The sequence below is a fragment of the Carcharodon carcharias genome, chromosome 14, assembly GCF_017639515.1.
Source record: "Carcharodon carcharias isolate sCarCar2 chromosome 14, sCarCar2.pri, whole genome shotgun sequence".
NCBI lineage: Eukaryota > Metazoa > Chordata > Chondrichthyes > Lamniformes > Lamnidae > Carcharodon > Carcharodon carcharias.
The window spans coordinates 114,305,001-114,332,025 of record NC_054480.1 but is presented as its reverse complement, the minus strand read 5'-3'; the positions used below and the strand labels follow the sequence as shown (position 1 = coordinate 114,332,025).

At 43.8% G+C, this 27,025-nt stretch overlaps 1 protein-coding gene across 1 annotated transcript in view; it reads left to right on the top strand.

The window, feature by feature from the left end:
* Positions 1-23,571, top strand: part of LOC121287211 (mucosa-associated lymphoid tissue lymphoma translocation protein 1-like) — a 41,167-nt gene extending 17,596 nt beyond the window's left edge. Inside the window, exons 8-16 of the mRNA XM_041204884.1 lie at positions 288-341; positions 1,557-1,760; positions 2,564-2,741; positions 4,054-4,128; positions 5,221-5,348; positions 13,332-13,481; positions 16,612-16,769; positions 17,852-17,986; positions 22,292-23,571. Of these exons, the coding sequence (XP_041060818.1) occupies positions 288-341; positions 1,557-1,760; positions 2,564-2,741; positions 4,054-4,128; positions 5,221-5,348; positions 13,332-13,481; positions 16,612-16,769; positions 17,852-17,986; positions 22,292-22,726 (1,517 nt within the window). The 3' untranslated portion in view covers positions 22,727-23,571. The remainder of the gene's footprint in view (positions 1-287; positions 342-1,556; positions 1,761-2,563; positions 2,742-4,053; positions 4,129-5,220; positions 5,349-13,331; positions 13,482-16,611; positions 16,770-17,851; positions 17,987-22,291) is intronic.
* The last annotated feature ends 3,454 nt before the right edge of the window (positions 23,572-27,025 follow it).

Here is a 27,025-nt window from a genome sequence, read left to right as displayed (position 1 = left end):
CAGTCAGTGAGGATCTGAATCCCAGTCAGTGAGGGTCTGAATCCCAGCCAGTGAAGGTCTGAAACCCAGTCAGTGAGCGTCTGAATCCAAGTCAGCGAGGGTCAGAATCCCAGTCAGTTGCGGTCTGAATCCAGTCGGTGGGATCAGAATCCTGGTCAGTGAGGGTCTGAATCCCGACCAGCGAGGGTCTGAACCTGGAGGATCTAAACTCTGGTCAGTGATGATCCCTTTTGCTTGCTCTGTCTCTGATGAAAGATCAGTTGATGTTTTGCTGTGCTTTCCTACAGATTCCAGCCTTGGACCACTGCTGAAAACTCTCCATCGACCTGAGGATTTCTATGGTAAATTTGCACAGTTTTCAAATCACTTTGTATTTTCTTTCCAAAAAGGACACTGTGTGTTAGTTATAGGGTGAAGCTGGACAGTGTGTGTCAGCAGAATATTTGATCTTGTCCACATTGATCCTGCTGTCCAGATGGGCACTCGCCCATGGGTCACTGGGTAAAGATTTGAGTCACACTGCAGATCCTGGAGATTGGCTACAATGGGCAATGTCTACACTGGGAACAGTCTCAGGTTAGATGGATGAAGAAATGTGATAATAGAGAAAAAACAGAAAAGGGTTAACACTAGCACCCCCGACATCCTCACCAACCCCTCCACTGCTACATAAATACAAGGACCAAAGTATAGTGATTTTTACAACATCAAGGTGTTTCAAAGCACCTTACAGCCAATGAATACTTTTTTCTTTGAAGTGTTATCACTGTGGTGAGGTTAGAAACATGGCAATCAATTTATGCACAGCAAGATTCCACAAACAGTAATGTGATAATGACCAAATCATGTTTTTTTACTGATGTTGATTGGGGAATAAATATTGACCAGGGCACTAGAGAGAACTTACTTGCTCTTCTGCAGAATAGCGCCATGGGATCTCGATTTATCATCTGACCTGGCAGACACCACCTCTGATAGTGCAGCACTCTCTGTGTCAGCTTAGATTTTTGTGTTTAAGTCTCTGGAGTAGATCCACATGAATAAATGAATTTATCCTTTTATATTCACTAGTAGTTCATGATAAGCTTTAGGAGCATCAGACATCAGATTCGTCATATGCTTCAATGTAATAATCCTGACCTGAGTGGCTTGATGATGGGGTGACCGATGGATTAGACTCTTTGCATTAGGGGCTTTGGTACAATGTAAACCAACAACAGGTGGGGCTTTTCCTGTGTGAAATAAGTTTGACCAGTTTCAACCCTTATTTAGTGGGCTAGGACCCACATTTGAAAACTACCCCCAATTCACACGAAGTGCCCCTGAGGTAGGAAAAGTTGCATGTGTGCATTCCCTGAGCTTGGGGCTGAGATATGTAATTGGGAATAGTAGCATGAATGTCACTATGAACTCTGACCTATGCTACCTATACCTGCTCTAAAAATGTTTGATGCTGACACTGAAATCTGACATGCTCTGTTGCTCTGATTTCAGACAATACAGAGGGGACTTGCAATGCTGGTCCCAATTGCTCACTCAGTCCTTGTTTCTTTCAGCAACAGACAAGGTGGCTCTGCTAATGGGGAACATGAATTATTTACACCACAAGCAGCTGAAGGCTCCAATGGTAGATGTGCATGAGCTCACAAACCTCCTTCGCCAGCTCGACTTCAAGGTTGTGTCCCTGCTCGACCTCACCAGACTCGAGATGCACAGAGCTGTGTATGAATTCCTGCTGCTTCTTGACAAGGGAGTGTATGGTACTTACAAGTTAACTTTTCCAGCCCAGGTTTAAACAGGCTACCTCCCCGCAAATTTCTGGTTCCTCCCCTCTTCTGAATCTGGGCTGAGTTCCATGGGCTCCAGCAGCCATCTGCCAGCTCTACTTTTCTGGAGTGTTGTTGAGGTATTTGACCATAGGAGCATTGCAGTCCTACTGATCCTGTTCTCGACCTGCATTCCTTGCAAGGATTACCGGATAGTGATCAGGAACAGTAAATCGGCCTGATTCTCCACTCACTAACCTAGGGTGCTGAAACCAACTGGAACACCATTTATTGCAACTTGATTTCAGATGAGCTAGTTTAGCAGAGTCTGAGATTTGAATCTCAGAGCCAGGTGAGGCAGGGACTCTATGTTATTGAGGAAAGTTAAGTGTGAATGCTGGGTATCTGTATTGTTGGGGGCGGTTGGGATGTAGGTCGATGTGAGTTAATGTGTCTGTGCTGTTGGGGAGAGGATTTGATATGATGCAGGGATTTTGTGTTGTTATGGAGGCTGTTGGGCGCGGGCATTGGAAGTCTAGGATGTTGGATGAGTTTTGGATGTGACACAGGGGGTCTGTATTGTTCGGGGACTGTTGGGTGTGACACAGAGTGTCATGGTTGGGTTGGGTGTTGGATGTGGCACAGGGCATCTGTTGTTGGCAGGGGTGGTTTTGCGTGACACAGGGTTTCTTGGTCGGGAGGTATTGGGTGTGATACAGGGTGAAGGGGGGGAGGTGGCTGTGAGTTCAGGGTCTCTCTTTTTATTAAAGGTAGCTGAACATTCACTTTTTCCTCAGGTTTGCTTTACTACGCCGGCCATGGATATGAAAACTATGGGAACAGCTTCATGGTTCCCATTGATGCTCCAGGTTCCTACACATCCAAACACTGCCTGTGTGTCCAAAACATTCTGCAGTTGATGCAGGAGAAACAAACTGGGCTGAATATCTTCCTCCTTGACATGTGTCGCAAAAGGTGTGGAAAAAGAGAATTTCATTCTTAAACTCTCTTTCTGTGTTCAGTATTGGGGAATGGTGCAGGCATCATCAAACACACCCAGGGCACTGAGGGCAGATACAGCATGGGTTAGATGTGGAGTGAAACTCTCTCTACACTGTCCCATGATAACACTTCCAGGGCAGGTGTGGTCTGGGTCAGATCATTGCTTCCCAAACTTTTTCCCATTGTGGCCCCATTTAAATGCCTCAGACTTTGTGTGACCCCCAAAGCTGTTGAGCAGGGGAGAAGTTGCTGAACACCCACCTTTTCACATGTTTTCTTTTGCAGCAGCAATCAGGCCTCAAACAGCAGTCCATTAGGTCATGTCCACCAATAGAAAAAAACACAAACATTTAAGGGCCCTTACAGTGTCAAAAATCAGCCGAGCTCCATGGGAGCCCAAAATCTCATCTCGCGACCCCACTGGGGGTCACAACCCACAGTCTGGGAAGCTCCGGGTTAGATACAGAACAGAGCTCCCTCTGCAGTTGATGCATCAAACATTTCCTGTGCAGGCACAGCACAGATCAGATGTAGAGTAAATGTCCCTCTATGCTGTGCCACAGTGCAGCCAGGTCAGAGAATGATAAGCTGCAGAATTCATAGGTAATTTTGGGGAGCGGTATAGTTTTCTCTCTCTCCCAACACTTGGGCTGTAAAGCTGCTTAAAGCCTCTTCTAATTTGCTCCAATACAGTCCATGTGTCCCATCCTCTGAAGAACATTACTGCTATGGTTTTTTTAAAGTCCCCACATGGGACATCCTATGGTCATTCCAAACACAGTTGTTACTTCACTCTTGGACCAGAGTCAGGGTGTAGGCCCATGCCCACTCGGAATTGGGTGGAGAGGTTGTCTGAAAGGTGAAATTTTTCATTCCCCGTCACAAACATCTCTCACCTTGATCAGCATCACTGGGGAAAACAAAGATAAACCAGCTTCAGGGAATAAAAACCAAAATTGCTGGAAATACTCAGCAGATCAGGCAGCATCCTCAGAGAGAGAAAGTTAACATTTCAGGCTGATGAACTTACATCAGAACTGGAAGATGTGAGAGAGGAGCAGCTTTTAAGCAGACTTAGAGCCAAGAAAAAGAGGTCGGGGATGGTGAGGGGTTGGGGGGGTGGGTGGGGGTGATGTTGAGGTAAAAGGAAAGAGCAAAGGCAGCGGTCTGTGTTAGGAGGGAGGGCAGAAATGATTAAATGACAAAAAGGATGATGCTACAAAAGAAAGGGCTGACAATGTGTAAACATGACTATAAGGGCTCCTTTGTAACTTTATCTTCCCAGGAACATGCATGATGAAATCATTCCACAAATGGAAGCCTTGAGAGTCACAGCAAATATTGTCTATGGTTATGCCACGTAAGGAATACAGCTGTTCTTTATCCTCTCTAACTTTAGCCAGTCTAATTTTGTAATTATTTACAGTGTCGCCTCTTAGAGGTATCCCAACTTCAGTCACTGCATTGTCATAGAACTAAATAACTTTGATAGCGCTTTTCACAACCTCAGGACATGTGAAACTGTTTCACAGCCAATTAACTATTCTTTGAAGTGTACTCACCCTTGAAATGTAGGAAATGTGCTTTTCATATTGTGCACAGCAAGCTCCCATAAACAGCAATGTGATAATGCCCAGATAACCTGTTTCATTGATGTCATGTTGGTAGTCCTGTCTCAAGTGCCAATCCAAGTGGTGGTCCAATCTCAGGCCCCAAACCAGGTGGTAGTCCTATCTCGTGTGTCAGTCCAGATGGTGGTCTTATCTCAGGCATTAGTCCAAATGGTGGTCTTATTTCAGGCATCAATCCAGAAGGTGGTCCTATCTCATGCACCAGTCCAGGTGGTGGTCGTTTTTCATGCGCCAATCCAGTTTGTGGTGCTATTTCATGCACCAGTTCAGGTGGAAGTCCTATCTCGGATCCCATTCTAGGTAGGGATCCTATCTTAGGTGCCAATCCAGGTAATGGTCCTATTTCATGCACCAGTACAGGTGATGGCCCTATCTCAGGTGCTGGTCCAGATGATAGTACTACTTTAGGTACTAGCCCGTCAGTGGTCCTATCTCAGGTGCTAGTCCTATCTCATGCATCAGTCCAAGTGCTGGTCCTCTCGGGTGCCAATCCAGATGGTGGTCCTAACTTGGATGCCAGTCCAGGTGGTGGTCCTATCTCATGCGCCAGTCCAGGTGGTGGTCCTATTTCAGGTGCCAGTCCAGGTGGTGGTCCTATTTCAGGTGCCAGTCCAGGTGCTGGTCCTACTTCTGGTGCCAGTCCAGGTGATATTACTACCTTAGGCACTGGTCCAGGTGGTGGTGGTCCTCAGGGCGAGCTGTAATGTAAATGGAGAGTGGGAGGCTGATTGATGGGCATTAATCAGCCCCTGACCATGTGGTTGACTCGTTTCAGAGAGTGTTAATGATCCATGGGCTTGTCAATTATTGAACTTTTCCAGTTGCCCGGATGCAGAGGCATATGAAATCAGCCAAGGGGAGCTTTCAAATGGGATTTTCATCAGCTTCCTGAAGAAACGTTTATTGGAGGATGAAAAAATCACTGTCTTGCTGGATAAAGTTGCAGAAGGTGAATTAAATTTTACACAAAGAATAAAGCTGTCCTCAGTGGGTTAAGACCATGCTCACTTCAGGCACTGGGTCACAAAGGGCTGGAAACATTGCACATTAAAAAAGGAATTCAATTTTTCCCCCTTTTTATGCAAACCCGTTAATGTTCTTTACGATCATGTTGTACTAATCCAATCTGGTATATCCCATCTCCCTGTTGGCCTGGGGCAATCTGGCTGCCTGTCCATTTCTGGGCACTGTACCCATCTCACTGTACTCATTCCTCCCTCCCAGAAGCATGATAATGTCCCCCTTGTCCTCACTTTTCACCCCACCAGCCTCCGCATTCAAAGGATCATCCTCTGTCATTTCCACCAACTCCAGCAACTACCGACTGTCACTGACCTCATCTCCTCTGGAGATCTTCCCTCTATAGCTTTCAACCTCAGTCTCCCAACCCCGAACAGCCTGCTTCTATTTCCTCCCCAAAATCTACAAACAGGACTGTCTCGATAGACTGATCATGTCAGCCTGTTCCTGCCCCACGGAACTCATTTCTTCCTATCTTGACTGTGTTCTCTCTCCCCTTGTTCAGTCTCTCCCCATGTACATCCGTGATTCCTTTGATGCCCTATGTCATATCAACAATTTCCAGTTCCCTGGACCCAACCGCCTCCTCTTCACCACGGACATCCAATCCCTCTACACCTCCATTCCCCACCGGGATGGTCTGAGCGCTCTCTGCTTCTTCCTTGAACAGAGGCCCGAGCAATCCCCATCTACCGCTACTCTCCTCTGTCTGGCTGAACTTGTTCTCTCACTGAACAATTTCGCCCTAAACTTGTCTCATTTCCTCCAAATAAAAGGTGTGGCTATGGGTACCCACATGGGCCCCAGTTATGCCTGTTTCTTTATGGGGTATGTGGAACATTCCTTGTTTCAGTCCTAATCAGGCCACCTCCCACAACTACTTTCGGTACATCGATGACTGCTTCGGTGCTGCTTCATGTTCTTGCCCGGACCTGGAAAAATTTATCAATTTTGCTTCCAATTTCCACCCCTCTATTACCTTCATATGGTCCATCTTCGACACTTGCCATTCCTTCCTTGACCTCTCTGTCTCCATTTCTGGTGATAGACTATCCACCAATATTCATTACAAGCCCCACAGCTACCTCAACTACAGCTCCTCACACCCTGCTTCCTATAATTCTCTCAGTTCCTTTGCCTCTGTCACATCTGTTCTGATGATGCCACCTTCCAAAATGGTGCTTCTGACATCTCTTCCTTCTTCTTTAACTGAGGTTTACCCCCCACTGTGGTTGACAGGGCCCTCAACCATGTCCAACCCATCTCCCGTGCTTCTGCCCTCACACCTTCTCCTTCGTCCCAGAACCATGATAGGGTCCCCCTTGTCCTCAACTTTTCACCTCACCAGCCTCCGCATTCAAAGAATCACCCTCCACCATTTCCACCAACTCCAGCATGATGCCATCGCCAAACATATCTTCCCCTCACCTCCCTATCAGCGTAGTCCAATCCTTCATCACCTCCAACACCTCATCTTCTTCCCACGGCACTTTCCCATACAATCGCAGAAGGTGCAACACCTGCCCTTTTACCTCCTCCCTCCTCACCATCCAAGGGCCCAAACACTCCTTTCTGGTGAAGCAGAATGAGTGACCGCTTTGCAGAACACCTCCCGTCTGTCCGCAAACATGACCCAGACCTTCCTGTCGCTTGCAATTTCAACACATCATCCTGTTCTCATGCCCACACATCCGTCCTTGGCCTGCTGCAATGTTCCAGTGAAGTCCAAGGCAAACTGGAGGAACAGCACCTCATCTTCTGATTAGGCACTTTACAGCCTTCTGGACTTAACATTGAGTTCAACAACTTCAGATCATGAACTCTCTCTTCCATCCTCACCACCTTTTTAAAAACCCCTTTCTTCTACATTCATTTCTATTTTTTATCAATTTATTTTTAATTTTATTCATTTATTCTTGTTTTTTATCCCCCCTTCTATCCCATTTTCTATCCTTTCTTTTCCCCACAACTGCCCCTCTCCCCACCCCATCCCCTACAGGGCCATCTGTTACTTTTTACATGTTGTTCTTTCACACAATGCTACCCTTGTTCTGTTATTATCACAATCTGCTTTCTTACCTTTATGCCACTATCAGCTCCGTTTTTTAGCACTAACCATGACCATTAACACTCCCTTTGTCCATTAGTTTATGGCATCTTTGTCAATCCCTCCTTTGTCCCCACCTAGCGCTGGCCTTCTATCCAGCTCCACCTACCCCACCCCCCTTACACAGTATAAATTTCATCACATTTCCACTTCTCTTCAGCTCTGAAGAAGGGTCATATAGACTCGAAACATTAACTCTGTTTCTCTTTCCACAGATACTGCTAGACCTGCTGAGTTTTTCCAGCATCTTCTGTTTTTATTCCACCTCATTGGTGTTTATTTGGGGGAGGGTGAACCGTAACCCCTGATTATCTACTGACCCTACTTCCCAACTGGATTTAGAATTGGATTTGGCCTATTCAAACAGAAAAGAAAGAGTTTTTCCTGCTTCACTCAGTGTGTCCCTGAGGGCACTGACGCAGTAGAGATGAAGCAGTTCCTTCCTGTCTAGCAGTTTGCATATCCTCCCCCACAGGTGCCAACCCATGTCTGGGCACAATTTCATGGGCACTAGCTGCTCTTCATTGTCTTGTTCAAATGGTCATTCTTAATTTGGATTGCACCTGGGGTTTGCTGCTGTGCACAGTTCAGCAGCATGAGTGGAGCATTTAAACATTGGGCTGTCTACACAGCTTTTAGGTTCCATGTTTTCAAAGCATTAAATGACGTTTTGTTCCAAAAATCATGTTTTAAAAAGTGTATCACTACACTGGGATTTCCTGTCCCAATAGGAAGTGCTTGTGACGTGCCTCAACTGTCACAATGGTAATGATGCTTTATTTAGACTGCTTCACTATTTCATTTACTCTAACCTTCCCATCTTATCCTCTTTTCCTATATCTCAAAGTTTCAATTTGCTGTCTGTTTTGAGTCTCTGAATGACATCAGTCGCTTCTTGCCTACTGCACATTCTTCCTCCTGTCAGCCTCATTCTCTCTCTCCCTTAACCTAGGATGTGAAGTGTCTCACTCTCCTGTTCATGTTGCCATGCAGTCATGCAGTGCATCCCTAAGAGAGCGACAATTTGCTTTCAGACCTTGTATAATTCCAGCATTTAGCTGCAGATAATTAATAATGGTTTTCCTCTTTCCCTCTTTCTCCCTCCCTCAGTTGACCTTCTCCTTGTGTATTCTTTTCTCTCCTATCCTGCTTAATGTCTCTATTATCCCACTGGTTTCTTCTCTTATCCTCTCCCTGTTGTTCTCCCTGCTTCTTTCTCTAAGCCCTGCTTCTGCCAGCTCTGCCTCCATTTTTCCAGCCTTGGTTCTTCATCTCCCTGATTTACCTTTGTCCCCAGGAATTGAACGTTAATCTCTTGGGTAATTATTGTTCACAACCCTGGAGGAAAATAATAGGGGCATTGAAAAATTATTGTTTTTTTTCATTATTTTTTGAATACTTCTGTTTATTATTGTTTATAGAAATTAGGAAAAAGATTGGTTGACAATGTGTGACCGTTGTAGACAAGAGATCATGTGACAAAACCTCCCAGGAGTATGTCCAATTAGAGTTAGCGACCCTGTTGTGATCTGTCCCCCTCCTTCTCACTGCCAGCCTGTTATTCCTATCCAGAGTGTTTGATGTAATTTAACAAAACCAGGAGTGGTTGCTAAGGGCTGCGGTTGCTGATTTACCTTTGAGGTGATAGTACCTAAAGCCAACATTGCTGACCAGGCATATTTTGGAAAGGGTACAGCCATGTGTTGAGTTGACACTAGTTTCTAACTGTGCAATAGGTTTATTTAGAAGAGCTTTAAAATATCTCTGCAATCACAAAATGTTTACACTCATGATTACAGCTCAGCTTCTAGAAGCTTCAGTGGTATGTGTTTACTCTTGAGTCCACACCCGGGCTTAATCAATCAAATACAGTGAGCATAGATCAATTACCAGATTCTCATAATCAAACACAGAACAATTAAACCATTGAACACTACGCCATGGATTCTGCCTTCTCTTTCTCCTCCCTTCAAACCTTTAGCTCCCTGACAAACAGAGCCCCTCTCCCTCTACCCTTGCCATCAGTTTCTACTTGAAACAACTCCTCTTCCCCTCACTCTCCTTATGCAACCCTCAATTCCTCTAGTACTTCAGTTTAATTTCAATTTTGATTGATTCTGAAAATGTCCCTTAAATTCCAATGATAGTTTAACAAGATGTGATTTCTCTTTTTTTTGCTTTCGTTTGCTTTATGATCTTGCACCCTTATCTTGTGACTGATTTCCTTGCCTGGCATTACATAACAGTCCACACACAGAAGGTTTGTTCCTGCAGTGCAGAACAGCCCATTCAAGAATGGATGGATAGGGCAGCTTCCAGCAAAAAGTGACAAGGGTGTAGGTAGGCTTGACCTAATGGTCCTAGAGACCTGGTGTTGTGTATGACAGGTTATTTCTTCAGCTTTTTATCAAAGGTTCTTATCTAAGTCCAAAATGACATCCTATGTGACTGTGACAAAGATAAAATATTCCTCTTCAACAATTTCAACCTATCTGCAGCATTTGACATGGTTGACCACACTATCTTCCTCCAATGTCTCTCCACCATCATCTCTCTTTTCTAATCTAGCAATGGCTTCTCTTCTTGTAAACAAAGAGCAGGAGAAATGAAGATCTACACACAAAGCCATGAGGCTGTGGAATTCACTTCCAGGGTTAGTGGTTGAGGCAGATAATATGTCATCATTCAAAGTGAAATTAGATAGGTGCATGAAAGAAAATGGATGAAGAGCAAGAGAACAGGGAGTACTCTAGTTGTGGCCTAACTGGTGTTTTTGCAGTTCAAGCATAAACTCCCTACTCTTCTATTTTATCCCTCGGCTGATAAAATCATCTGGGATACTTTTCTTTTTAACCACCTTATACTTGCTACTTTCAGGGATCAGTGGACATGCACTGTGGACATCCAATAACCCTCAGTTCCTCTACACTCTTCAGTATCTGACCATTTATTGTATGTTCCCTGGTCTTGTTTGCCTTCCCCAAATGCATTACCTCACACTCCTCCGGATGAATTGCATTTTCCACTTTTCTGTCCAACTGACCAGTCCATTGAATTATTCCTGCAGTCTAAAGCTTTTCTTCCTGGCTTTCAATCACATGATCAATTTTTGTATTATCTGCAAGCTTCTTAATTATGGCTCCTACATTTAAATCTAAATTATTGATGTATACCATGAAAAGCAAAAGACCTTGTTCTGAACCCTGCAGATCCTCATTGGAAACAGCCTTCCAGTCACAAAAAACTAGTCAACTGTTACCCTTTGCTTCTTGCCACTGAACCAATTTTCAGTCCAACTTACCATTTTACCCATGAGCTGTTACATTTCTGAGACCTTGTCAAAAGCCTTGCTAAAATCCTCATCAATCATTGTACCATCGTTGACCTTCAATGGTATCTTCTCAAAAAGTTCAATCATGTTAGTCAGACATGACCTTCCCTTTACTTCACTTCAAGACACTTTTTTAGATTTAAATAAAAGCAAAAAACTGTGGATGCTGGAAATCCAAAACAAAAACAAAAATGCAAAAATACCTGGAAAAACTCAGCAGGTCTGGCAGCATCTGTGCAGAGGGACCCATTTAACATTTCGAGTCCATATGACCCTTCAACAGAACTAAGTAAAAATAGAAGAGAGGTGAAATATAAATGGGTTTAAGGGGAGGGTGGGACAAGTAGATCTGGATAGAGGGCCAGTGATAGGTGGAGATAACCAAAAGATGTTACAGACAAAAGGACAAAGAGGTGTTGAAGGTGGTGATATTATCTAAAGAATGTGCTAATTAAGGGTAGGTATGTGGAACATTCCTTGTTCCAGTCCTACTCTGGCCCCCTCCCACAACTCTTTCTCTGGTACATCGATGATTACTTCGGTGCTGCTTCATGCTCTCGTCTGGACCTGGAAAAATTTGTTAAATTTGCTTCCAATTTCCCCCCATCCATCATTTTCACATGGTCCATCTCTGACACTTCCCTTCCCTTCCTTGACCTCTCTGTTTCAATTTCTGGTGATAGACTGTCCATCAATATCCATTAAAAGCCTACCAACTCCCACAGTTACCTTGACTACAGCTCCTCACAACCCGCTTCCTGTAAGGACTCCATCCCATTCTCTCAGTTCCTTCGCCTCTGTCACATCTGTTCTGATGATGCCACTTTCAAAAACAGTTCCTCTGACATGTCTTCCTTCTTCCTTAACTGAGGTTTTCCACCCAAGGTGGTTGACAGGGCCCTCAACCGTGTCCGGCCCATCTCCCATGCATCCGCCTTCACACCTTCCTCTCCCTTCCAGAAACATGATAGGGTCCCCCTTGTCCTCACTTATCACCCCACCAGCGTCCGCATTCAAAGGATCATCCTCCGCCATTTCCGCCAACTTCAGCATGATGCCACCACCAATCACATCTTCCCTTCACCCCCCAGCGGCATTCCGCAGGGATCATTCCCTCTGTGACACCCTGGTCCACTCCTCCATCACCCCCTACACCTCAACCCCCTCCCACAGCACCTTCCCATGCAACCGCAGAAGATGCAACACCTGCCCCTTTACTTCCCCTCTCCTCACCATCCAAGGGCCCAAACACTCATTTCAAGTGAAGCAGCATTTCACTTGCACTTCCCTCAATTTAGTCTACTGCATTCGTTGCTCCCAATGCGGTTTCCTCTACATTGGAGAGACCAAACACAGAATGGGTGACCGCTTTGCAGAACACCTTTGGTCTGTCCGCAAGCATTACCCAGACCACCTTGTCGCTGGCCATTTCAACACTCCATCCTGCTCTCTTGCCCACATGTCTGTCCTTGGCCTGCTGCATTGTTCCAGTGAAGCTCAACGTAAACTGGAGGAACAGCATCTCATCTTCCGACTAGGCACTTTACAGCCTTCCGGACTAAATATTGAGTTCAACAATTTTAGATCATGAACTCTCTCCTCCATCCCCACCTCCTTTCCGATTTCTCCCCCCTTTTTTTTCCAATAATTTATATAGATTTTTCTTTTCCCACCTATTTCCATTATTTTTAAATGTATTTCCATTCATTGTTTTATCTCTACCTTTTAGCCTTTTTCGATTCCTTCATCCCACCCCACCCCCACTAGGGCTATCTGTACCTTGCTTGTCCTGCTTTCGACCCTTAATTAGCACATTCTTTAGATAATATCACCACCTTCAACACCTCTTTGTCCTTTTGTCTGTGACATCTTTTGGTTATCTCCACCTATCACTGGCCCTCTATCCAGCTCTACTTGTCCCATCCTCCCCTTAAATCAACTTATATTTCACCCCTCTTCTATTTTTACTTAGTTCTGTTGAAGGTTCATTCGGACTCGAAACGTTAACTGTTGCTGCCAGACCTGCTGAGTTTTTCCAGGTATTTTTGCACTTTTTAAAACTTATCTGTTTGACCAAACTTTTAGTCATCTATCCTAACATCCCCTTGCCTGTCTAGGTGCCAGTTTTGTTTGATAGCCCTCCTGTGAAGCATCTTGGATGTTTAAGACACTGTTGTTGTTATTGTAATTGCTTACTTAGGAGCAGATTAAAATGCCATTGGTGTCCTGTGTATGTCATGTGATCATGATTTAAGGCTCTTGACAAAACCTGTGGCATTAAAACGGACAATCATCAGAACTGAGTGGAAATTAGAAATGCTCCATTTTAAGTGCTTGCCTGCTCCATTCAAGCTAAAGGGGGAAGAGTTAGAATTCCCTGAGACATGCAGTTGAAGGGGTCAGCAAGCTGAATAAATGATTTAAGAAACATAATACTTTCTCCCATACAGCCTCTCTTCCTCTTGTGATTTCAGATATGGGGAAGTGCGAACTTACAAGGGGAAGACAAGCTTTGGAGATCCGGAGCAGCCTGTCAGAGAGACGATCATTGACAGATCACATTAAACCACCCAACTATTACGATGAGTATTCAGCCAGGAACCTGCAGTGGGCCAAAGCCCACGGTATGAGAGAGTGTTCTCTACTTTTAATGCTCCAACTTGTGTCATATGTTTTTCTGTTCATAGAACTGAACATTTTATAGAAGAGCATAATTCTCCTAGGTTTGGCGTCAATATGTGTTTCCATAAATTTCCATGAATGTCTCCGCAGTGGGATGGTCCCTTAAACAGCACGTGTGCTCCCATGTCATACTCCAGTGGCTACTGTTCATGTTGGATACGATTAGTATCAGCAGCCTGTTTGAAGGGTATCAGAACCATGCCTGTTGTCCATGCCAGGCCGAAACCCCAGTACACTTATTCCTTTGTAACCCCAGGAGCTGGGGCAATTGTAGCCCTGCCTGCTGCCCCTGGCTGAAATCTGACAATCTGTCATAGAGTGGGAATCAAACCTGGAAGTTTTCTGTTCTGTGTGGCTCAAAACCACACTGGGATGGTGCTTTTAAAAAGTGAGCCACAGGCTCCCTGAAACATTAGAAGCAAACCAGTAATTGGTGTCTAAGTGGTGAAGCCTTCTTATTGCAAGCATTGATTCAGCAAATCCAGGAACTGAATCATGGAAAGGAAATAACTCCCCTGAGAGCGGACAGTGAAGTTTGTTCCTGGAATGAGGAATTCAAGAAAGGTTCAGGAAGTTGGTTCTGTTGTTTTATTCCGAGGAAAGGAACCTTTGAGATGAAATCCTGTAGGTTCATGAGGCATTAAATGGAATTGATTGAGAAAGATTATTCACTGTGTTGAGTGCTCACAAACCCAGGGGACAAAGAGGTTACAAGTAAGAAAGAAAATCAGAGGGAACTTTTACATCAAAGATCAAGTGAATGGAAGAGAAACAGTGGAGCTCTGGAAGCAGTGGTTAGATGATAATAGGTTTTAAAAGCCTACTGAGGGGCCTATGATGGTTATGGTAGCATAGTGGATATATACTAGACTAGTGATCCAGAGGCTTGGACTAATATTCCAGAGATGTGAGTTCAAATCCAACCATGGCAGCTGGGGACTTTAAATTCAGTTAATTAAATAAATTTGTAATAAAAAACTAGCATCAGCAATGGTGACCATTTTTTTTAAAAGCCCATCTGCTTCACTAATATTCTATAGGGAAGAAAATCTGTTATCTTTACCCTTTCTGGTCTGCATGTGACTCCAGATCCAAAGTAATGTGGTTGATTCTTAAATAGTGCCTGAAATACCTAGCAAGCTACTGCAAAAAAGTCTAATAAGAATAAAACCAGATGTGGCAACAGGCATTGATGTAGGTACTGGACACCACAAATGCACTCCACCCAGCCCAGTCAACCTTGTAAAGTCTTCCTTACTAATATCAGTGCAGTTGTGTTGAAATTTGGAGAGCTAATCAAGAACAGCCTGTCATAGTCATATTCACTGAATCATATGTCCCAGACCTCTCCATCACCATCCCAAACTTATGTTCTGTTGAAACAGCAGAACAGATCCACCAGAGATGGTGGCACAGTGGTATACAATGGCAGGGAGTAGCCTTGGCAATCTTCAACATTGACTCCGGACCCCATGAAATCTAATGGAATCAGGTCAGACATGGGCAAGGAAACCTCCTGCTGTTTACCACCTACTGCCCTCCATCAGCTGATGAATCAGCACTCCTCATGTTGAACAGCACTCAAAAGAAGCACTGAAGGTAGCAAGTGCACAGAGTGTACTCTGGATGGGGGACTTCAATGTCCAGCATCAAAAGTGGCTCAGCAGTGTCACTACAAGGTCTTTTCTGTCAAAGTGGACCTGCAGCAGGTGTTGAGAAAACCAACATGAGGGAAAAACTTATTTGACCATCACTCAAGATGGTCAGTAGCACCACTACTAATTGAAGTGGCTGAGTCTTGAAGGACAAAGCTTTCAATACGGACTGTGCCTGCAGCAGGTGGTGAGAGAACTGACCAGAAGGCAAAACCTGCTTGCTAAGCAGCAGTAGCAGCAAGCAATACATGGAGCTAAACAATCATACAATCAACAGATCAGAACAAATCTCTTGTCTACACCAATCTACTCATCACCGATGCATTTGTCCATGACAGTATTGGTAGGAATGACCATCACACAGTCCTGGTAAAGACTAAGTCCCTTCTTCACACTGAGGAAGCCCTCCATCATGTTACTACCACTGTTCTAGATTTAGAACAGATTTAGCAACTTAAAACTGGGCATCTATGAGGTGCTGTGGGCCATTAGCAGCAGCAGAATTATATATTCAACCGCAAGCTGTAACCTCATGGTCAGACATATTATCCTTCATTCCATCGAGCCAGCTGATCAACCCTGGTTCAATGAGGAGTATTAAAGGGCATGCCAGAACGGCAACAGGAATACCTCAAAATGAGGTGTCACTCTGGTGAAACTACAACACCGGATTACTTATGCATGCTAAGCAGCAGAAGCAGCAAGCAATGTATGGAGCTAAACAATCATGTAATCAACAGATCAGAACAAAGCTCTACACTCCTGCCACATCTGATTGTCAATGATGTTGGACAATTAAACACCCTCATTGATGGTGGAGTCCAGCAAGTGAGTGTAAAAGGCAAGGCTTAAGCATTTACAACTATTTTCAGCCAGAAGTGTGGACTGGATGATCCATCTCAGCCACCTCCTGAGGCCTCCAGCATCAAAGATGACAATTTGATATCCCCCCCCCCCACAAAAATAGCTGCACACACAGCCTACATTCAAGGTTATGGGTCCCAAGAATATTCTGGATATTGTGCTGAAGATTTGTGCTCCTGAACTGGCCCCGCATCTAGCTAAGATGTTCCAGTATAATTGCAACACTGGCATCTCCCCGACATTGTGCAACCATTTTCCATGTATGTCCTGTCCACAAGGCAGGCCAAATCCAATCTAGCCAATTACTGCCCCACAAGTCTTCTCCCAATTATCAGCATAATAATGGAAGGTGTCATCAGTAGTGCTATCAAGGGACACTGCTCACCAATAGCTTGTCCTCTAATGCTTAGTGTGGGATAGGTGAGGAGTTCTACAGTTTTGGGGTGCTTGCAAAGAAGTCTCAATTTCAGGGGAATTGGTGGTAATGTTGGGGGTTTAAGAGATGTGAATTTCATCTAAATTGCTCACTGTCCAATGGGTCTGTTCTTTCTAGCCCTTCCAGAGAGCAGGTATATCCATTTTGAATGTGGAGTCACAGTTCGTCTGGGATTTGCAGCTGAGTTTTCAAACATTATGATTATTTATACCAGGATAGAACAAACTCAGAAGGACATCACTAAATGTGAAGCCAGACTGGCTGATTTTTCAGAGGTAAGGAACCATGCAAAAAGCTGCTTCTCAGTCTTTTTAAGGATCATTCACAATACAATGTTGGTGCGAAATGGCTTGTTTCTCATTGACTTGGCAGTAATAATGTAACTCCGGCCTGAGTCCACCATGAAGACCCGACCTGGTATCAGAGTGGAGGCAGACTCCAAGAGTTGGGAGGCTCACTCCACTTTGTTTCAGAGTCAGTTCAATCCGTCACACCAAATGGAAGCTCCAAGTTTAACATTGGTGCAAAGCTTTGCACTGATACCGAACTTGTGGATTTTAAGTGTACCCCGCAACAGTAAAGGAATTTTCACAGGGACAGTTTACAATGATCCCCATTTACATTACATTGGTGTCTTTGGAGGCTGGGGCCACCAGTTCTGGAGAGGGAGTTAATATGTTGCTGGGTGTACCCAAGTATGGGCCCTCCTCAGTATTGAGGATCATCATGTTGCATTCACGATTTGTGACAGCAGCAGGTGTCCAACCTTCAGGCATGGTAGTAATTCTTTGGTGATTTCCAGGTTTTCTCAGTGGCCCCAAGACTCAGCACAAATGCCCATCAGAAAATTTACGCTAGGTCTTGTCATTCTTAGGCAGCTTGCACTTTCTCCATTCTCCCAGTAGCCTAACAGGTAATTAATGCCAGGCCACACAGATATCTGCATTCAGAATTGATGCCCGCTCTATCCTGAGGTAGCTGCTCTCAGTTGGAGGAGTCATTGAGATTATAGTTGGCTTCAATGCTTCTGGGTTAAGCAGAGGAAAATGAGACAGAGTTTCAGCTCCTCATTGCTTTCCACTGACCCCTGTTAGAATATGTTGCCTGAGGTCATGAAGATTGGCCGTGAGGTATTAGAGGGTTAACTGCACCCCAGCAAGAAAGTCAGCACTCTTAGGAAAAGCAGTGGAGGGGGTGGGGGGGGGGGGGGGGGGGGGGGGGGAAGTAAAATGCAATAAAGAACTAATCTGGAATGTTGCTGTATGTATGTTTTGGTGCTACATTGGTGGGGCAATCCCATTTATGGCAGAATTCTGGTTCTGAAAGTGATTTTCCTCTTTAACTATCTGATTTATAGGACCTGGACATAGACCTGAAGCACACAAACAAAGGCTGCCCTGAGGAAACAGGCAGCATCCTCTTCACTGTCAGGAACTTTGACTATCCAGATAAGTGTCTCTACACAAGGCTTAGTGGCCTACAGAAGCTAAGGGTAAGCACCCACTCTCGGAACCATTGCCAACTCCTAATTACCAGCTTGTGTTTATGTGGCACCAAACTGCCTCACAGTGCTTTACATACCTTGTGCTGTGTATTGTATAGGTGAATGCAGCAGCTACTTTGTAAGTAGTAATGTCTCACAAACAGCAATGAGAAGAGTGACTCATTAAGCTGTTTTTGGTTGAGGGATGAGTGATTTCCAGGACTTGCTCATGTCCTTTGGGATGTTTAATGTCCACTTGAAACACTGGCAGAACATCAGTTTAGTATCTTATCCAAAGGACAACAATTAAGCACTCCGACATGTCAGCCTGTATTATACTTAACTTTAAATCCGAGAGTAGGTCTTGAGCCTCTAACCGTCTGACTCAAAGACAGGACTGCTATCAACTGAGCCAAGCTTATGCATCAGTTTACCACACTATAAGACCAATAATTTTACAGGCCCCATGGCTCAGCAAGTAAATGCACCAGTGATTGGTCAGAAAGGTTCCAGTTTTGATCATGTGGTTGATAGTGAGGAAGAAAGCTGCAGACATAGGGAAATTGTTCGAAGCTATTATTAAAAATGTTATAGCTGGGCACTTAGAAAAATTCAAGGCAATCAGACAGAGTCATTGTGGTTTTGTGAAGGGGAAACCATGTTTAGCCAATTTATTGGAGTTCTTTGAGGGAGTCACATGTGCTGTAGGTAAAGGGGAACAGGTAGATGTACCGTATTTAGATTTCCAGAAGGCATTTGATAAGGTGCCACATCAAAGGTTATTGGAGAAAATAAAAGCTCATGATGTAGGGGGTAACATATTGGCATGGATAGAAGATTGGCTAGCTAACATGAAACAGAAGGTAGCCATAAATGGGTCTTTTTGTGGTTGGCAGGATGTAACTAGTGGTGTGCCACAGTGCTGGGTCCTTAACCTTTTACAATTTATCTTTTTACAAAGATGGGTAGGAAAGTAATTTGTCAAGGGGAAATAAGGAGGCTACAAGGGGACATAATTAAGTTGTGAGTGGGCAAAGATCTGGCAAATGGTGTATAATGTGGGAAAATGTGAGCTTGTCTATTTTGGCAGGATTAATAAAAAAGAAGCATATTATCTAAATGGTGAGAAATTGTGGTTCAAAGGGATCTGGGTGTCCTAGTGCACGAATCACAAAAGGCTAGTATGCAGGTAAAGCGAGTGATTAGGAAAGCTAATAGAATGTTATAATTTATTGCAAGGGGAACTGAATGCATAATTAGGGAGGTTATGCTTTATTCATACAGGATGGTGGTGAGATCGCATCTGGAATACTGTATACAGTATTGGTCTCCTAATTTAAGGAAGAATGTAAATGCATTTGAAGCATTTCAGAGAAGGTTTACTAGACTAATACCAGCAATGGGAAGATTGGACAGGCTAGGCTTGTATCTGCTGATGTTTAGACGAGTAAGAGGCGACTTGATTGAAACATATAAGATTCTGAGGGGTCTTGACAGGGTCGATGCGGAAAGGATGTTTCTTTTTGTGGGAGAATCTAGAACTAAGGGTCACTGTTTAAAAATAAAGGGTCGCCCATTTAAGACAGAGAGTAGAAGATTTTTTTTTACTCTTAGAGGGTAGTGAGTCTTTGGAACTCCCTTCCTCAAAAGGCAGTTGAATATTTTCAAAGCAGAGGCAGATAGATTCTTGATAAACAAGGAGGGGTAAGGTTAGCAGGGGCATTCTTATTGCAGGCTTGAAAGGCCAAGTGGCCTACTCCTGGTTCATTTTTTTTTGGGATATGGATGCCAGCATTTATTACCCTTTGAGAGTCAACCACATTGCTATGGGTCTGGAGTCACATGTAGGCCAGACCAGGTAAGGATAGCAGATCCCTTTCCCTAATGGGCATTAGTGAACCAGATGGGTTTTTCCGACAATCGACAATGGTCATGGTCCAGATTTTTATTGAATTCAAATTCCACCATCTGCTCTGGTGCGATTCAAACCCAGGTCCCCAGAGCATCACTCTGGGTCTCTGGATTACCAGTCCAGTGACAATACCACTATGCCACCACCACCCCTATGTTCAACTTCAGGAAGGTATAAATGGACTGGTCAGGTGGGCAGAAAAGTGGCAAGTGGAATTCAATCTGGAAAGGTGTGAAGTAATTTATTTGGGAATGGCAAACAAGGCAAGGGAATAAATGGTAGAATACCGAGAAGTGTAAAACAGAGGGACCTTGGAGTGCTTGTCCAAGATTCCTGAAGGTAGCAGGACAGGTTAAAAAGGTAATTAAGAAGGCATATAGGATAGTTTCATTTATTAGCCAAGGCCATAGAATAGAAAAGCAGGGAGGTTATGTTAGAACTGTATAAACTACTAGTTGGGCCACAGCTGGAGTATTGCATACAGCTCTGATCGCTGCATTACAGGAAGGATGGGATTGTATTAGATAGGGTACAGAGGAGATTAAAGAGGACATTGTCCAGACTGGAAAATTTTAGCCTTGAGGAAAGATAAATAGGCTGGGGTTGACTTCTTTGGAGGGAAGAGGTTGAGGAGAAATTAATTTAGTTGTGGTGTCCAAAATTATGAGGGGCCTAATGGAGTAGATAGCGGAGTGTTAAATAATCAGATTTAAAGTGATTGGTAGAAGGATTAGAGGGGAGTTGGAAAGGGAACTTTCTTCACCAAGAGGGTGCTCAGCGTCTGGAACTCATTGCCTAAAAGCGTGGCAGAGGCATTTAAAAAATACTTGGACCTAGTAGGCTATAGATCAAGAATTGGAAAATGGGATTAGGCTAGATAGCTCTGGCATAGACATGATGGGTTGTATGGCCTCTGTGCTGTAAATTTCTGATTCTGTGGTATGTGCTGAATTAGCTAATCTCAGTTGGTGTGTTGTAATTGCCTTTACTGTCCTTGAGTTATGGTTAGGAATAATATGGACATAGGTTCCTGCTCCTGACACTGCCCACTGACATTTCCCAGAAAGTCTGTGTATCTCTCATAAGGGATTGGTTAAAGAGGAAGCTTATGAAAATGAAGGCAAATTATTGACTTGTCAGGAAATTGGCTGAGCAGCAGGAGACAAAAAAATGGGATAATGGGCAGATACTCAATTGACAGGACGTGACTAGTGATGTTCCGCAGGGATCTGTGTTGGAACTTCTACTATTCACTGTACTTTTTTAATGACATGGATGACAGCATAAATAACCACATAGCAAAGTTTGTTGATGGCAAAAGATAGATGGCATTGTAAGCAGTGTCAATGGAACAGAAAATTACTAAGAGATATTAATAAATAAGTGAATGGGTAAAACTTTGGAAAATGAATTTCAATATAGGTAAGTGCAAGGTCATCCACTTTGAACCTAAAAAGGATAGAACAGAACCCTTTCTAAATAGTGACAAATCTAAAGCCAGTGGAGGCCCAAAAAGACTTAAGGGTCCATGCATATAGATTATTAAAGTGTTATGGGCAGATACAGAAACTAATTAGAAAGGCTGATGGAGTGCTGGGCTTTATATCTAGAAGCCTTAGAATACAAGAAGCCTTAGAATACAAGAAGTTAGAAATCATGCTACAGCTATACAAAGTCCTGGCTAGGCCACATCTGGAGTACTGTGTTCAGCTCTGGACACCACACCTTGGGAAGGATATATTAGTCTTAGAAGACCTGCAGTGTAGCTTTACCAGAATGATACCTAGATTCCATGGGTTAAATTATGAGGATGGATTGCACAAGCTAAGGTTGTATTCCCTGGAATTTGCACGGTTAAAGGATGATTTGATTAAAGCTTTAAAGATTTTTTGAGGAACTGATAGGGTAGAGAGAGAGAAACCATTTCCACTGGTTGGGAAGTTTAGGACTAGGGTACCTAGCCTAGAAATCAGTACCTAGACCTTTCAGAAGTGAAATTAGGAAACACTTCTACATGCAAAGGTAGTAGAAATTTGGAACTCTTTTCTGCAAATGGCAGTTAGCTCAATTGTTAATTTTAAATCTGAGATTGATAGATTTTTATTAACCAAAGGTATGGAAGGCTATGGGCAAATTTGAGTTAAGTCACAGATCAGCTATGATCTGACTGAACAATGGAATAAGCTCAAGGGACTTAATGGCCCACTATGTTCCTAGATGTGTGGAGTCAGGCATGGATCCTATCAAGCCAATTAGCAATTGTCACACAGAGAAAGGCAGCTTGGATACAGTACTGTACTCGAGGGTGAAACTTAATCCCAACAAGTTGATGGGGAAAAGGAAATTGGGGACAAAATCACATAAATTAATGATTTTCTGTGTTTTATCTCCCTGTTATATAGAAAGAGCTGAGCTTTTCCATTTGCCTCCAGTATCAGTATAAAGAAATGGAGGAATTCATAGAGGAGAAGAAAATAGTCAATGTTGGAAAACCCCTTGTATCTAAACTCAACCTGCATGGACCAGAGCACCAGAGTGAATACATCTCAATTTACGACTCATTGCAAAGTTCCTTAAGTGAGCCTTTACAGCTGTCGACCCAAGACTCGAGCCTCACTTATTCCTCTTTACCAGCCTCTTTAAGTTCTTGCAATAGCTTGAATGACCTTGAGGGTTATACTAATTTACTCCAACACAACTCCACCAATCTGCACTACAGCACCCAGGAGCGACAGAACCAGGGCCGAATGTCAGCGGGAGCTACAGCTGGGCTAATGACCAAAGAGGTCATTGAGGGGATTACCGCTCAGTTTAAGTCTCTGAGTTCCTCCCAATGATCAAGACTTTCTGTTCACACAGAGGCATCAGAACGGACAACAGCATAATATTGGAGAACTTCATACCACAATGCAAAATACTTCAACACTTATTAATTAGAGGGGTAGAAGACTCTTTGTGGAATCCAGAGACAATAAGGAAAAATTTAGTTTTCTTGTGATACTGTATACCATGTACCCAGCATTTAACCACTTTTTCATTTTAGCCAGTCCTTCTCGACAATCAGCTTGTAGTAGTTCTACCTGTTCTTTTCCTTCTTCAGGATACAATAGGCCAATCTTGAGGTATGAAGCTATTGGAAATAAAGGGAAGGGCAATGTTAACTAAGGGCGGAATTGTCCCAGATTTACACTAAGTCCGGTAGTGGGTGGGAAAAAGAACGTTTTATCCCCCGGCTGCAGTGGTGGCTTTTCACGTTGTATCATCCCAATCCTGCCTCATTAATCATGCATTCCTGGGAAACATGCTGTCTCGCTCCAATTTATCTACCACGCCGTCACCTCACTGCTTCCTCATGCTGGGCGCTGTATTTAAAGGGTAGCTGCATGCGCTCCTCTCATTGCTTCCAGCCCAGGACTGCTGCACAGAAGACATGGTCCCAAAAAGCAAGAAGACTGCAGGCCCCGAATCAGTGATGCATACCTGGAACGCCTTTGGAGCCCGCCACAATGTCCTCTACCCCCCCCTCCCACCCCAGTCTGGCCGCCCGCAGGAGGTCCATCAGCGTCACCACTCTGGCTTGGGAGGTGGTGGCAGAGGTGGTCAGTGCCAATGCTCCACAGAAGAAGTTGGCCATCCAGTGCAGAAAACAGATGAATGATCTCATCCAAACCACCAAGCATCCATCTCATCACTCTAAACTCACACACTCACAAGCCCATCAAACATTCACTGGCATCTCACTCACTGTCAGCTCAAGGGGCATCACCACTCACTCTCTCATACAAACCTTCACGTCTCCATCTGGCCTCATCTCCTATGGAGACTGCGTCCTCAGCCCTCACCATCTTGAGATAAACCTGTGCCCGACACACACTCTGGGATACCCCCCTTCCCCAGTACAGCCCTCACCCTGCAGCCACTTCCCTTACCCGAGGTCAATTTTCCCCCTTCCCCAAGCAAGCCCTAGCTCTGCAGCCATTGAAAAGCCACCACCACCTTACGGCTGATCTCATAAGTAGAGACGTGCCCATGAACTTCCCTAAAAGTCACGTGGTGCTGCCTGTGAAGCCTGGCGCTGATGACCGTGAGTGCTCCCAAAGCAAGGTAGGCAAACAAACCTCAAAGCCCCAAGCGAAGTGCAGTTTGCCACGTGCATGTCACTTATGTTCAGTTGTGTAACACGTTGGCGTGCAATCACGCTGACATGCCCAGATGATCTAGCATGGGGAGATCATTCCAGTGAGCTGGGCATATAATAATATACAGATGTATTACAATGAAATTCCTGATGTGTGGAGGCAGGAAACGCGGCCCGCCATTGATGGGCAGAGCGGACAATTGCAAACTGGTTTCGCTACGTCATGAATCCATTTTTTGGCCTTCTCACCATATTGTCTGCTCAATATTCCCAGCCAACAGGCACACCTACTGCCAACGGACATGGAAAATTCTGCCCTAAGTCTAACAGAACACCACCGTGCACTGACTGAATTCATCACATGTGGCTCACTGATTCAAATATAAATCCACTTCAGGGCAAGCACTTCAGCCAATGACAGAGTGTAAAATATAATTTTACTTCCACTCTTTCCCACCTTTAAGTCTAATAATTTCCTTCATTTTTTTGAAGCCTTTTAAAGTAGCAAAACCCCTTGCTGCTCCGACTGTTTACTATGCTTATTGAGCAAGTCAAATTTTGTAGTTTTAATCTGCAGTTTGTGTTGAGTAAGCCAACCTCTGCGAGGGTACCACTGGGACATTGAGGTTTATCTCATCACCCTGGGCTTGGAAAGAGTAATGTCAGTTGGAGTTCTTTTTCACGAATGCTGTCAAGAGATCCTAGTATGAAGGATATGTGAGTGGATGTTGGCTAAGGATAGGTCCTGTGCTATAATCCCCCCACAATTGCATTGCCATCCCACCCTCACTATCTGGGCTATCACATGAAGAGCAGTCATTTGGATAAGTGGGAGGGTGGCAATGCCTGAACTCCAGCAAGTCGGAACTCCTAGGACAGAAGGGAAGAAAATAGTTGTACGAAGAAAAAGAAGTGGAGAGAATATTCTTTTGTAAGTCAGTGTACTTCTAGGACTCAGGTTATTGCTTTTGTGATGGCTACTAGGTGTAATATTTCCTTTTAACTGCCCTTGATCTTGATGTACATTAATTCTCATATTATGGGATGTTAGTATCATTGTGTGTGAGGGACATTTGCCAAAACAAATAATTAAAATAAAATTATGACAAAGTACTTGTGTTTTTCACCTTTGATTTTTCATAACTTTCTAATGCTAAAAGAACCCTACTGTATATTATGAAATCACCCAATACCAATAACAACTACTTATATTGATATACAAGGCCCATTTTACATTGTAAAACACTCCAAGGCGTTTAACAAGAGTGATAACAATAAAAATGTTTTTTGATACCGAGCCACCAAAGGAGAAATCAGGACAAATGACCAAAAGCTTGATCAAAGAGGTAGGTTTTAATGAGCAAATTTAAAGAGGAGAGAGGTAGGAGATGTTTGTAGAGAGAATTGTAGACTTTAAGGTCAAGGTAGTTGAAAACACAGCCACCAATTGTGGGATGATTTAATTCAGGGATGCACAAGATGCCAGATTTGGAGGAGGTCCGAGATTTCAGAGGCTGGTAAGGCTGGAGAAGGTTACAAAGATGAGGAGGGGGGAAGGTCATGAAGGGATTTGTATCACAATTGTGACTTTGTTGGGCAGAGAGGCAGTGAAGGTCAGCTAGCTCAGGGATGATGGATGAATGATATCTGGAGTGTTTAGATATGGGCGACAGAATTTCAGATGAGCAAAGGTTAATGTAGGATGGAAGATGGGACACCAGCCAGGAGGGCATTAGAGTAATTAAGTCTAGAACTAACAAAGGCAGGATGACGGTTTCAGCAGCAGATGAGCTGAGGCAGGGTCTAAGTCAAGCAAAGTTACTGAGATGGAAGTAGGTAGTCCTGGTAATGATGTAGATATGCGGTTGGAAAATCAACTCAGAGTTAAATGAACACCAAGGTTACAAATGGTCTTGCTCAGCTTAAGATAGTTACCAAAGCAGGGAATGGACACGGTCAGGACAATGTAAGACAATGGCCTCAGCTTTACCGAGCCAGGTGATTTCATAATGCCTTTGCAGCTGAATATATGCATAAACAGCTGTGTTTCCCACATTATGACAGTAACTACACTTCAAAGGTACTTTATTAGTTTTAAAGCAGCTTTTGACCTGAGGTCTTGAAAGGCAATATATAAACATAAGTCTTCATTCCTTTAATACAAGCCTTTGTTACTTTTTGCAAGTTTAAACCTCTACTTGTGCTGTGCATGTGTACATATACACCGATCCTCAAACACATATCCATGCACCCCAAATGTAATGCATTCACATGCAAAAGGACATGCATGTGCATACAAACCTTGCTCTCTTTCTCCCTATTTTTTTATATTTATATATATATATAAAATATATATAAACAATGTACAGATCTGCAGAAATACTGAAACAGAGACATGGATACACAAAGACACCAGCCCTTGTATACAAGCAAACACTCATAAAGACACACAAACATGCCTAGATATACCCAAACATACTCACAGGTACACAGGAAGATGCACAATGTAACAAGACTACTATTTTGTTGTGAGCTGCTGCAACACACCGTGATATGGAGCAACAGAATAGTAGCCTGTAGCTGTGATTCTTCACACAGTGAGCTCCTAATTTCTGTTAACTCCCTGTGGGCATCTACCAGATAGAGGCTGAACCATTATCCACAAGCGAGGTCACAAAAACAACAGACGCAGTAGTTTTCCGAGGGGTTCCTTTCACTATGTGTGCAGGACGTGGGACCTCTCTGGTATGTTTAATATCATGCTCTTCCCTTTTACTGGAGAGTTGACAATACTGAATCTTAGCTTGGTAGGCACACCGCACTATGGAAGTGAATAAGTATTCTTGCAATAAAAGTTTCACTGCAGCTTAGAATTTTTCACTGATTGATCACAATAAATTAAAAAATGAGAACTATGGGGTTCTTGTATGTTCATGAAAGGTCATTGACCTGAAGCCTTCACTCTATTTCTCTCTCAACAGATGCTGCCAGACCTGCT